Source organism: Asterias amurensis, chromosome 5 (genome assembly GCF_032118995.1).
Source record: "Asterias amurensis chromosome 5, ASM3211899v1".
NCBI lineage: Eukaryota > Metazoa > Echinodermata > Asteroidea > Forcipulatida > Asteriidae > Asterias > Asterias amurensis.
In genome coordinates, this window is record NC_092652.1 from 3,876,468 (window position 1) to 3,890,769 (window position 14,302).

Here is a 14,302-nt window from a genome sequence, read left to right on the forward strand (position 1 = left end):
GGCTTTTAGATTCCCAAATGAAATGTCTCAATTGAAAATTAAATTATCGATTTGATGGTATTTTTATATCTTGTTGCGTCCTTGGTGGTCGTTCCCAAAAGAATGCTTTCTTTATTTTGTTAGTATATTTTTTTTTCTTAAAGGCTTCGTATACGTTTGGTAATGACTGAAAATTGGCAATAAAAATTTATTTGGTAAGAAGTGCAGGGGCTGATATAGTATGATTCATTTTGAGAACCTGTTCCCATCTTATTGCGGTTATGGAAACAAGTACTCCCTTGTATCCCAAAAAAATGAATAATTTTATAGGTAGATGTGAAATCGTATAATATTATGGACATATCCGCTCCAGCTTTTCGGTATTATTATTATCTCAAAATCGCTGCCCCTTTTGAAATTTAAATTTTCACAGGTTAGTATCCCCCAAAAAATGAATAATTATAAGAAGCGTTACTGCGTAATAATGGACAATCCGCTTCAGATTTTCTGCACTTATTGTCTCAAAAAACGCTGCCACATTTTGAAGTGAAACTTCCACACAGGTTAGTTGTGGTGTAAGAGTAAAACAATAGTGGTTTCAAAATACCAAACGTTTATAACCCTTTGTCCAAAAACGATACGTTCTAGAGAGTGGAATTATAGATTGTCGATAACTGGAGAGGATTTCTATTCCATAAGACCCATATACGTAACAATACCTCTATTGTTATTTTTAGGTCAATTCCAATTCATGTAAATAGAACAAAAATTATCAAATGGGGATATTATCCAATCAACATCATTCTCAATCATTTTTTTTTATATCATAAAAACAAAGTTATAAACATGTTTAAAGACTCTGGACACTATTGATTATTGTCAAAGACCAGTCTTCTCACCAAAACACCATTGTCACCGTAGTTGTATGCTTCTAGATGGTTGATTTCGAGACCTCAAATTCTTATCCTGAGGTCTCGAAATCAAATTCGTGAAAAATTACTTCTTTCTCGAAAACTTCATTACTTCAGAGGGGGCTGTTTCTCACAACGTTTTACACTATCAACCTCTCCCCATTACTAGTTACCAAGAAAGGTTTTATGCTAATAAATATTTTGAGTAATTACCAATAGTGTCCACTGTCTTTAACTGAATCTGTTTCTTAATTTTTCTCAAGGGTTGTTTTTGATCTCCAATGAAAAATCAACAAATTATTTTAATAGATACAACTTCAATGGTAAAGTTAACCTTTGGTTTAGGAAACGTTTGATTGTTTTAATCTTAATATAAATGTAGATGTATACCCTTGTGGTTTATATTGGTATACAATAAAACTAACATGTGAAAAGATCATGGTCGCATTTTTGTGAAATCGCCGAAAATCTGAAGCGGTTATGTCGAAGTAGAAACGATATTCCCTGCCAGGAAAACACAATCTGAGAAACGTCACCGACAGTAAAGCTTATCAGATTCAAATGTTAGTGCATGAAAATTGATATCTCTTTAGATGCTTGATTTTGAGACCTCAAAATCTAATTTTGAGGTCTCGAATTTAAATTCGTGGAAAATTACTTCTTCCTCGAAAAATACGTTACATCAGTGGGAGCTGTTTCTCACAATGTTACTATCAACAGCTCTCCATTGATTGTTATCAAGTACATTTTTATGGTAACATATATTTTTGAGCTTTAATTTGAATGTTTTTACAAACCATATTAAACTTTCCCTTTAAAGTATTATCTATTGTAGTTAAAGGCAGTGGACACTATCGGTAATTTTCAAAATAATTGTTAGCATAAATCCTATACTTGGTAATGAGTAGGCCTAGTGGATAGCTGTTGATGGTATAAAACATAATGAGAAACGGCTCCCTCTGAAGTGACGTAGTTTTCTAGAAAAAAAAATGTTTTCCATTATTATCTCGCACGTTCGACTACCAATATTGAGCTAAATTTGAGTCAAATTTTCACAGGTTTGTTATTTTATGCATTATGTTCAGCAACACCATGTGAGACTCGACTGGTCTTTGACAATTACCAATAGTGTCCAGTGTCTTTAAAGGAACACGTTGCATGGATCGGACGAGTTGGTCTATAAAAAGCGTTTGAAACCGTTTGTTATGAAATGCATATGGTTAGAAAGATGTTTTAAAAGTAGAATATAATGATCCACACAAGTATCACTCAAAACTGTACGGTTTACTTTTTACGTCGCGGACTATCACGGTCGGCCATTTATGGGAGTCAAAAGTTTGACTCCCATAAATGGCCGACCTTGTTATTGGACGAGGTAAAAAGAAAACCACGCAATTTCGAGGCATATTTGTGTAGATCATTGTATTCTACTTTTACAACATCTTTCGAACCATATGCATTTTATAACAAACGGTTACAAAAAAAACGCTTTTCAAAGACCAACTCGTCCGATCCAAGGCAACGTGTTCCTTTAACGACTTACAGCTTGCATTCATACACTATTAATAATGGTTAGGGCGAGCAACAACGACCAGCTGAATGATCATACAACATTGCAATATCGTACGACCTCGAGCTTCTCGAGTGTTGCGCCGCATTTAACAAATGGGTTTCAAATAGATTCAACCAAAAGTCAACAATACTTATGATTTGAATATTGATTGATAATTTTGTGTATAGTTATTATGGTAACCACATGCAGCAATACATTTACCATAAAGAATAAATTATTACGGTGCCTCTGGTGAGTTGCGATATGTATTGACCATGGAGGTATTCCTACCTCCATGTACTGACTAATAATTATGTGTCTGTGTCATGTCAAAATAATGTGTTTGTTTTTTTTGGTTTTTTTTAATGTCATACACCAAGGTGTTTCTGGTTTTCAATGATGTGTGCATACGCATCCTACTTCCTGACCCTTCGATCGAATTACTCACAACCAATGCAACACATGTTTTATCAAATCTTATAGTACAAAGATTGGCACTATTGTTCATTGCTCCTATATTATGTCACTAACGGAGTTGTGGCGTCAAACACTTTCGAACCCCATAGAAGCCAGAAAAGGCTTGCACCCAAAGTTGCAACAGCGCCTGCAATTAATTATGGCTGCAAGATCTGACCTTTCTTTTGTTGATAAACAAACCACCTTGATTGGCATGGACGGCCGAAACACTCAATCGTATGAGTTGAAATTAGTACTGTCAATTTACTATCGAAGTTTCATACCCTTTGTTCTATATTTTTGAATCTGATGTTGTCCAGATTCTTAAGATGGATTTGCTAGTTTGTGCCGTGGAAAATGTGCACAATATTTAATCAATCCCTTTCAATTCTAACTGTAGTTTACCCTTTCATTAAACAAGTTTAGCTAATTAATGTTAAAGTTTGCAACTTTGTGTTTCTTTCCCACAAAATATTATTTTGATTATTTGATATGCATTATTAATTACATTTGTTTAACATTGTCTCGCCTTTTGTATTAGTTTTTGTAAGCGGTTGGAACAATAAGTTTGTTGCGGTTAAGCAACGTAGCTATAGAGGGCGGTATAATAAAACTAGTGTTAAGTCTGGTCCCACAGAGACGTACATGTGATACATCAACGAGGTATCTTTGGGATACCAGACTTAAACAAAATGGCGGAGTCCATGAATCCAGAATCAACGCAGAAAACAACATTTGGGTTCAAAAAAAGAGGCCGTCTAGCTCAGTCTAGGAAAAGGAAGACGAGTGACAGTGATGAAGGTAAAGTAAGCTCGAGAATCTGATATTTTAGAAGTAACTTTTTTTTAGTTGTAGTGTAGTAGTAAGCGGTAGAGGACAGCAATTTATCATAACTTTTCAATGCGCAACTCCCCCCTTGTTGTTGTACACATGTGTACAAAAAACTAATAATTTGTATTCCTATTAATATTTTCTGATGAAGAAGAGTGGGGGAGGAGTGGATGGAAAAGTCACCGGCTTTTAAATTAATGAAGAATCTCGCATAACTTTCGAATCGATGTGATTGTTAATTCTTGTTGCAAGCTCCGTTTATTTTGTAGGGGATGAAATTATCTTCACGTGATTTAAAATGGCTATAAATTTATTTGCTTTTAAAGTTTTATTTTAAAATGTTTATTAAAACAAAAAAGCAAATGTTGAGTTTATGGTTTGCGACAGAACCTGTAAATACCTAGTATGAGCCCACCTTTTTTTGGGGTGGGGGGGGGGTGCGGGTGCTGTATGAACTTTGTGGCTCTCTTTTGAAATCGGTCCGTTGTAATGGAGACTGTAGTGTATGATAAAGAATGATGACAAAGGAGATAACATATTTAATGATTTTTTATTGTTACTTACATTTAAAGGTAGTGGAGAAGATAACGCCAGTGCAGTTGTGAGAAAGGAGAGACGATCTGAACTGCTGAGTAACCCACTCAAACAAAAGGTAATTGAGACTGAGACTAGAGGAATTCTTGCCACTGCGGGAACTCACTACCTGACAGTGAAACTCACTGATGTGGAACTCAGTGATGGGGAATTTAGTGAAACTCACTGATGTGGAATTCAGTGAAATTCACTGATGTGGAACTCGGTGAAACTCACTGATGTGGAACTCAGATGATGTGGAATTCAGTGAAACTCACTGATGTGGAACTCAGATGATGTGGAACTCGGTGAAACTCACTGATGTGGAACTCGGTGAATCTCACTGATGTGGAACTCGGTGAAACTCAGTGAAACTCACTGATGTGGACCTCACAACCTGATAGCTGCAGAAATGCAAACTCACTTGAAATATTCAAAAAATTGCTGAAAACCCGCTTGTTTCGACGGCTGTGATTTTATTTGGTGTGAACCATCTTTGATTTTGATTTGATCTGTGTTGTGGACATCCAAGCACTTTGCATGCTATGAAAAGGGCACTCTATTAAAGGCAGTGGACACTATTGGTAATTACTCATCATAAAATCTTACTTGGTAACGAGTTATGATGAGAGGTTGATGGTATAAAACATTGTGAGAAACAGCTCCCTCTGAAGTGCCATAGTTTTTGAGAAAGAAGTAATTTTCCACAAATTTGATTTCGAGACCTCAGATTTAGAACTTGAGGTCTCGAAATCAACCATCTAAACGCACACAACTTGGTGTGACAAGGTTGTTTTTTCTTTCATTATTATCTCACAAGTTCGACGACCGATTGAGCTCAAATTTTCACAGGTTTTTTATTTTATGCATAATGCTGAGATACACCAACTGAGAAGACTGGCCTTTGACAATTACCAATAGTTTTTTTTTTAAATTGATTACTACTGAGTTACCCATTTCAACGAAAGGTATTCCTTAAATGAATTCATAAATCAACTGTTGTTGAATTTGACCCATTTTTTGCAAATTGTTTATTAATTAATTTTTCATTCACCTCGTCTGTCTGCCTTTCTTCTTCTTTTGTCTTTTAGACCAAAAAACTTCAAGAGCGACAGAAAGTTGACTACGATAGCAGAAGTGACAACGAGAAATCAACGGAGAAGGACTTCAGGGTTTCATATCAATCAACCAGATCAGCAGTATGAGTATAACATTTTGTCATAGCCGATTCAATAGCAACAGGCCTGGGCCCAATTTCATAGAGCTGCTGAGCACACAAATTTGCTAAGCGTGAAATTTCTTACCAACCAAATATCCATTTGATACTCAGGATAAGCAAACAACAGCTGAATACCAGGAACAAGCAATATGCAACGAACAGAAATTTGGTTGGTAACCTTGTTTTTATTAAAGAAGTAACTTCGTGCTAAGCAATTTTTTTGTGCTTAGCAGCTCTATGAAATTGGGGCGCGGGCGTGACAAGGAGGCCACGGAGACCATGATATCCATTGCCAGAGTCTTGGCCTTGGTGCCCCTTCAATTTTTTACAATGGGAGACTTTGGGGACGCTGGAGGCAGCAGACGTAACGGCCCTTGTTGTGGCTCTGAGTATTAAGCTTGGGCGATATCGATTTATTTTATTCACGATATATCGCCGGCAATATATCGCGATATTCGATATAATCGCGATTAATGAAATTTGACATCATCAGACTTAAAACTCCAAGTGAAAGTTGTAGAAGAGACATTCCTAGTATAAGAGAGGTGTTCTAATGACCTATTCTTCTGGTTTTACTCCAAATCTATGGGGTATCAGCTAGCAAATACATCGCGATATTTAATCGATATATCGATATATCGCAATTATCGCGATTATTGCGATATATCGCGATATATCGCGATATATCGATATTTCTATTAAAACCAAATCCATCCGATATCGAAATCGTGTCCAAATTAATATCGCGATATTCGATAATATCGTGATATCGCCCAAGCTTACTGAGTATGCGCGCACATGCTCAGTACTGTGCGCGCACACTCTGAGCTCTGGCAAGAACTGTAAAAAGAACCGTCCAAAAGTTCCGTCCAGCTTTCTCCAGGAGACGATCAGAGCATACCGATCGAAACGTCGAGTTGAAACCAATGGTTCTTTTCAGAACTAACCCAACTCATTAGAGATAGTCATTACATGGTGTTACCGCAAACCTTTCTATATCGTATTTCCACCATGCAAAGTTTTAAATCCTACAAAAGTTTCCTGTTGAAGTGCCCTTTTCAAAATGATAATGGCCTTGCCCCCTCAAAGATGAATTCCAGGCCTGTTGAAACATCCCGTACCCTGTCCTTACCATTGTCCTGAATGATAAACTAGTAACGGTCCGTCATTGAAAGAAATGTGTTTTCTCTTGCCATGCATTATGCTTCATATCTTGGGCCAAGTAAAAAAGGAAACATGTTTAGCGTCCAGGTTTCACAAAAAAAAAGGAAGGAGGAGGGGCTTTTTACTTTTTATTTCAAAATGTCCACCATTCTTTTCCAAATGTCAAATATTCGTCGTTTTTGTCAAGTTGTTTTTTTCTACTGCCTAAACACACAATACATAAATGAAACATTTTGGTGAAGACATTCAGACAACACATGAAGATTGTTTTAGCTGAGATCGTTTAAAATCAGCCTTTTTTCATAAAATAGAATTTAAAAAAAAACATTTAAAAAAAAAGATTTGCATAAAAAAATAAAATAAAAAAGGAAGTGGCCAGGGACGCTGAACATGTTTCTTTTTTTACTCGGCCTTAAGATAAAAAGAGATTTTATGGAGGCTATGTCCTCTGCTGTTTCCCTGGTCTTGGCCATGGTGCCTTCTCAAAAGTTTCCCATAGCTATAAGATGTTCCACTGTAAGTGCCCTTTGCAAACTGAAACTGGCCTTGCCCTCTCAAAGATGAAACTCCAAGCCTGGCTGGAAATATCCAGCTTATTGTGGAGTTGTTTGATCAAATAACAGTTCTGTTTAAGGATTGTTTATGAATGATATCGTGTTTACTTTGTATTGTTTGTAGAAACCAGAAGGTCCAGATGACAGGGGAGCTACAGCGACTGTTAACATCGATACCGATAACGCTCTAGATGCTCAGGCAATCTTTGAAAAGAGAAAAGAAATTAACAAGGTGAGACTCTTTGATTTGAGGGTCAAGTCTTAAAATCATAGGGGTGTGTCAAGGCTGGATAAGAGCACAGAGGCGGCTGATTTCACGAAGAGCTAAGATTGACCTTAACTGCAAATAAATCGTAGTTGCTAAAGTAAAGTGTGATGTCACAATACAAATTACAATGGTAATACTGAAAATTTGTCTTGCGATGAATTTTATAGACCTTATGCACATGACGTCATTTCAGTAGGGCGCCCTCACCTAGAGGTCAAAAGGAGGTTGTTCATCGGCCAATCCTGTGCGCCGTGCATACAAATCTGTGTGTTTTGATTGTTTCGTCACCGTTTTTCCACTAAGATGGCCGCTGGATGACGTCAATGCATAAGGTCTATTGCTTTGTGAAATCGGCCACTGGATTCAAGCTTTTTTGTTTCTGATCAGCAGAGTGTTGGTTTCAGTCCCGGCCAGGACACTTTTGTCCTTAAGCAAGACACTTCACCATGATTGCTTCCTCCTTCGAATGGGACTGAAAGCAAGTGGCCCTGTGTGTTGTGTAACGCGCGTAAAAGAACACGGTGCACTTATCGAAAAGAGAAGGGGTTCGCCCCGGTGTTCCTGGTTTGATTTGCTGCATATTGCACCACATCATCTTATCATTACATATGGTGCTATGTAAAAGGAGTCTAGTAGGTCTCATACTTCAAACAAAGGCCTACAATATCTTGCAGGTTAATCCCGAATGTTGAAGTGCCTTTGCTTTATAAGAAGCCACTATTTTAGTAGAGGAACAGAAAGTGAGATAAGCTTTATTGTCTTCACATTTTATTTTAGGATCTGCTGCATATTGCGCCACATCATCTGGTAAATCGTTAGATATGGTGCTATGTAAAAGGAGTACGTCTCATACTTCAAACAAAGCCCCACAACACCTTGCAAGTTAATCCCGAATATTGGAGCGCCTTGAGCGTCACTGAGTGACGGATAGGGCTATAAAAGAAGCCACTATTTTAGTCGAGGAACAGAAAGTGAGATAAGCTTTATTGTCTTCACATTTTATTTTAGGATCTTAAAGATAAAGAGGATGACAAGATTTACAGAGGCATCAACAATTATCACACATACATTGAGAAGAGAGACACAGCTCAAGGAAATGCATCTAGCGGTCATGTCAGGTAATCTTAATTTAAAGACACTGGACACTAATGCTAATTGTCAAAGACCAGTCTTCTCACTTGGTACATCCCAACATATGCATAAAATAACAAACCTGTGAAAATTTGAGCTCATTTGGTCGTCGAAGTTGCGAGATAATTATGAAAGAAAAAAGCACCCTTGTCACACAAAGCTGTGTGCGTTTAGATGGTTAATTTCGTGACCTCAAACTCTAAATCTGAGGTCTCGAAATCAAATTCGTGGAAAATTACTTCTTTCTCGACAACTACGTCACTTCAGAGGGAGCTGTTTCTCACAATGTTTTATACTGTCAACCTCTCCCCATTACTCGTCACCAAGTAAGGTTTTAGGCTAATAATTATTTTGAGTAATTACCAGTAGTGTCCACTGCCATTAAGGGTTTCTATACGTTTTGTAGATCCTGTTTTTGGCCATGACATGAACCCCTACTCACTGTGTATGAAGATGCTCAGTTGGTTGAGCCCCATAAAATCGGAGGGCGTTGGTTCGAACCCCGCTCTATTCAATTGACTTTGTTCAACCCAAATCATTTAATAGATAACACTTTACAACACGTGGTCACTGATATGAAAACCTCAAGTCATTTTGCTGTTTGATCTATCCATTAGTAAACAATGTAACCCCTTTCAACAGGAAGGGTCCCATGAGAGCTCCAGCCAATCTAAGGGCCACAACGAGATGGGACTACGCCCCAGACATCTGTAAAGACTACAAAGAAACTGGGTTCTGTGGGTTCGGAGACAGCTGCAAGTTTATGCACGACCGATCAGACTACAAGTTTGGATGGCAGCTGGAGCGGGAATGGGAAGGTGGCAAATTCAACCAAGATGAAGGTTTGTTGTTTCTGGCTAGTCCTTTTATACTGTTTTAAGTCTCTGTTAAAAAAAACTCATTTGTTTGAAGCTGCTTATTTGTAATCTGCTTACTTGTAATATTTCACTCATTTAAATTTAACTGTTCTTTTTATGAGCTTGGAGGCTTTTGTATCAGGCGCTTTACAGATGTCTGTATTAATATTATTGTTATATGTAGAAAAGAGTGGGGAGAAGAAGCTGTCAATCTTCAATACATCGCCCAAATAAAATAAACAGGATTGGTGTAACAAGATTTTTATTTGGGGGGAGGGAGGGAGGATGGGGAGGGGCTTGTTCGCTCTGGTTAATCCACTGAATCTCAGGGTTGTACCATGGTGGAAGAAAATACTATTTCTTCCTCCATGGTTGTACCTAGACAAATTTTAGTGGTGGGCTATAAATTAAATCCACGGGCGAGCGGATCAACATAATTATTCTTGGGTGGATTTCACAAAGGTAGTCCTAACTTAGGACTAGTCCTAGGCAATGCTAAGAGATAGGACTGATCCCAAGTTAGGACCAGTAACTCATCCTAACTTAGGACTGGTCCTATCTCTTAGCATTGCCTAGGACTAGTCCTAAGTTAGGACTACCTTTGTGAAATCCACCCCTTGTTTAATTGTTGGGTCATTATTGCTGAAGTGCATGATGCCAGGTTTCCAAACTGTTCATGATATTGGGCCATGCAGTAAGTTGAGTGACCTTTTGACCGTGTTTTTTTTTTTAAAGGAACACGTTGCCTTGGATCGGTCGAGTTGGTCTTTGAAAAGCGTTTTGTAACCGTTTGTTGTAAAATGTATATGGTTAGAAATCTGTGCTGGGCGGCACAATGTATTTTGGCCACCGGGCTACAACACTGCCTCTGATAACTAGAAAGTTTCTTGTTTTATGTGATTGTTGCAGATATGAGCAAGTATGAAATCCACAGTGACGATGACGATGCACTCCCTTTCAAATGTTTCATCTGCAGAAAGTCATTTGAGAATCCAGTAGTTACAAAGTAAACCTCTTTTCTTTCTTGTTTTTAATTTTATTTTGAAGAAAGTTATATTTTCTAAAGGATATCAATTCGTTGGATTTAGAAATATTCAGGCCTGGAATTACATGGAGACCACTGAGGCCATGGCCTGTGTTGCCCATGGCCTTGGTGCCCCATCAAATGTTTCAAATAGACTTTAAGATTTCCCAATGAAAATCCAAAAATGAAAATGGCCTTGCCCTTGCCCTCTCAAAATTGAAATTCCAGGCCTGAACATTGTAAAGTTTTTACATTCATTAACTCTGTGAGAAAAACAATTCAAGTGGGCAAGAGTTATTTTATTGTTTGTAAGCACATTTTAGATAAATGTTGATTTTTTTCCAAAAAATGTTGGTAACATTATGATGTTGTTGATGTCTGAAGGATACAGTACTTCATAGTTGTGTTTTATGTCATGTTTACTACAGGGAGATCAAAATGAACACCCTCCTCTGACAAAATGTGGTGTTCTTCCTTAGACAGGCATGATGGAAGTGTCGTGGCCGAGCGGTTAAGAGCACCGAATTCAAACTCTGGTGTTTCTGATCAGCAGAGTGTGGGTTCGAATCCCCAGCCGTGACACTTGTGTCCTTAAGCAAGACACTTACCATTGCTTTGTACTTCGGATGGGACGTAAAGCTGTTGGTCCCATGTGTTGTGTAACGCATGTAAAAGAACCCAGTGCACTTATCGAAAAGAGAAGGGGTTCGCCCCGATGAGCCTGGCTGTGGCTGCTGTATGCGCCGTAGCACCTTGTAAACTCTTATAAGGTGCTAAATAATTGGATCTCAGAATTCATCACTGCAATAACCTTTCTTTCTGAAAGTTTGTATAAACTCAGCGCCGTGAGTACCTTGTTTGGTAGATACGTGCGCTATATAAGACTTCAAAATTATTATTATTATGATATTTTGTCTCGGAAAATTTAGAAAAAATGTGATTAAATAGCCTGAAAAGTCTATTAAAGCCTAGGCTACACCGTGAGTACATGTAATGTAGGTCTACTCTTGTAATCCTACTTTTTTCCAAGGAGCATATATCATGCCTGTTAGAGTGAATATACCCTCCTCTGACACAATGTGGTATTTCTCCGTTTTAGAGAATAATAAAACTTTGGAGAGTGTTAACGGAACGTTTGATTAGAGATAGTGTAACTTATGAATGATTTACTCTCCCAACCTTGACAGGTGCAAACATTACTTCTGTGAGAAGTGCGCCCTCAAGCACTACAAGAAGAGCAAGAGATGTTTTGTGTGTAGTCAACAAACAAACGGCCTCTTCAATGTTGCAAGAGGTAATGTTTTATTGACTTGACTTGATTTGGATTTTGTTTTACTAATCATAATAAGGGGTCGTTCACAATTATCAACATTTACACAAGTGTACAAACCAGACGCTGGGAGGGAGGGGGTGTCGGCCTGCCTTGCGCTTTTGTTTTCTGTGAAAAATTGTGAACTATAAAAACATTGCTTCGCTTCGTTTAACCTTTTGAAAGTCGGATAAGCTCATCTTTTAAGCAGGAAATTACGGCTAATTAAATATTGAGATTCGATGTTCTTTATCTGATATCTCTGGTTGTAACCAACCGGATTGAATGTACATGTAATGCCGTTCAAGTATTTCTATGTAGAATAGTGTGGACAAACACTTTTAGGGGAGGGAGTGCGCACAAAAAAAGGTTTGTATGCTTGTGAAACTTTTGATAAGTTTGGATATACTTTGAAAATTGTCTGAACCTGAATGTGCATTGCATTTGCGTAAGAATAGATCTAATTATTTTAGATGTTCAGTCAGTGACAAGTTTTTTTTTTTTTACCTCAGATCTGATCACCAAGATGGAGAAGATTAAGAATAAAGGAAATGCCAGCCCGGACGAAGAAGCTCCTTCAGACTCCGATGACGAGGGATGAACTTAAAGACTTAAAGATTTCTCATCGATCAAGGACTCAGGGATGAGAAATTTATCTGAATTCAAACTTTTCAAGTCGGCCTGGTCAAGAGAAGCAGCCATTACTTTTTGTTCACATATTAATAAAGAAATCTTGCTTTTTTTTATATCTGCTTTTTTTATGCTGAGGATGCCAATTCTAAAAGATCCTGGATCCTGGTATCTACAAGTCTAGGGATTAACAAAAAATATAAATAAAGCTGTAAGAAGATACAAGTGCGTATGTTATGGGTTATAAGTCTAGCTTTATTCCAGATAGTGAGAATTACTGTTACATGCGGGCGGCCATGTTATAAGGTGATACAATGCATTATGGGAAGTAAACACTAGACTTGAGTCAGCCGGCTTATGGCATACTGCTACAAAAGCCATCAATTCAAAATTTGTCTTAACATGTCGATCCTAGTTTCCGACTTTTACGTCTGCAATTATTAACGACTTCTCAAGTCGGCCTGGTAAAGAAAAGCAGTCGTTACTTTTTCCACATTTAAAGAAATCCTGCTTTTCATATTTTCTTCTCTTATGGTGAGGATAACATTCCTAAAACTCCTTGGAATCTATCATTCTATGGGTTACCAAAAGGTAGAAATGCCATCAATTCAAAATATGTTTTTACATTTAAATCCTGGTTTCAGACTTTTACGTCTCCAATTATTTTAGGACTTCTGAAGTTGGCCTGGTGAAGAGAAGCAGCCGTTTCTTTTTTTCCACATCATTTTGTTTTCGTCCGCTTCTCTTACGCAAAAGATACAATTCATAAAAAGCTCCTTGGAATCTAACTTTCTAGGGGTTACCAACATCGTAGAAATACCATCAATTCAAAATTGCAATTACTCTTACCTTGATACTTGATGAAGTAATCCCTCTACAGCTGGTAAAAGCAAAACTGAGATGATACGCTGTGCATGACGCCGTGACCAGTGGTGCAATAAAAGTGTAAGACAAGAGAAAATGAACATTATATACACTGTACATTGGAGGGAGAAACTAGAGGAATCTGAGGATTACAAAAAATACAGGGAGGTCTTTTCTCCGTTTTTAACCAGAAAGTCATTGTTTTACCCCCCTATAAACAGCTGATGTGAACTATGAACCTACATTTATGCCATTGTTTCCCACATATATCAAGTGTATAACAACTGTTAGCACTATTGAGCCTTCCTTCATGCTTGCACAAGTAAGCTATATTGCTTCATAAATTGTTTGGCAACGATAGAGTTTGTTGAATTGGTTTCATCGATCAGGCCTTACTTGTTCATAAACCAACAATGTTTGATATTAAGTGTTTCAAATTTATTCTTTTTGCCAATATAAGCCAAGATTAATCTTGTTTTGGCAAACTTTAATGACTTTTTACTTTTTCTTGTTTACAAAAAACTTTGAACAACAAGTAATTTGTATTTATATTTATTTCTGAAGAAATATTAAACTGATAGTGAAAATAAGTTTGTTTGTGGTTGTTCTTTGTCACTTCAACTGTTCTTGTAAACCATAAAGCTTCAGTGAGAGTTATTCTGCACTGAAGTTTTAGAAATACGTTAAATGGTTACTCTTTGAGACCAGGTGAACCATTGTAATTTCACTAAAAATTCTTATTTGAGATATTTAGATATAGAAACACCCAAGTGAGTTTATCAAGAAATGGAATGAGAGAAAGAAAAAAAATTGTGGCAACAAAAATATTCTTTTGAGAAGAGTACAAACTGAACGTTAATCCAGACCTCTATGATCACAAATGAGGCATTTTTAACTAAATTATTCATGATTCTTTTACATTATATAAGTCCTGCTTCGTGATGTTCAAGAAACTGAAAAACATATACGGCTGTTTGGTT

General features: G+C 37.3%; 1 protein-coding gene across 1 annotated transcript; it reads left to right on the forward strand.

The window, feature by feature from the left end:
* Positions 1-3,547: 3,547 nt before the first annotated feature.
* LOC139937728 (E3 ubiquitin-protein ligase RNF113A-like) lies at positions 3,548-13,898 on the forward strand. The gene is made up of 9 exons (XM_071933017.1): positions 3,548-3,699; positions 4,302-4,381; positions 5,394-5,501; positions 7,364-7,471; positions 8,516-8,625; positions 9,281-9,480; positions 10,405-10,501; positions 11,707-11,813; positions 12,341-13,898. Exons 1-9 carry the CDS (start codon positions 3,591-3,593, stop codon positions 12,427-12,429), a joined length of 1,008 nt encoding a protein of 335 aa, XP_071789118.1. The 5' UTR covers positions 3,548-3,590; the 3' UTR covers positions 12,430-13,898.
* Positions 13,899-14,302: the final 404 nt, after the last annotated feature.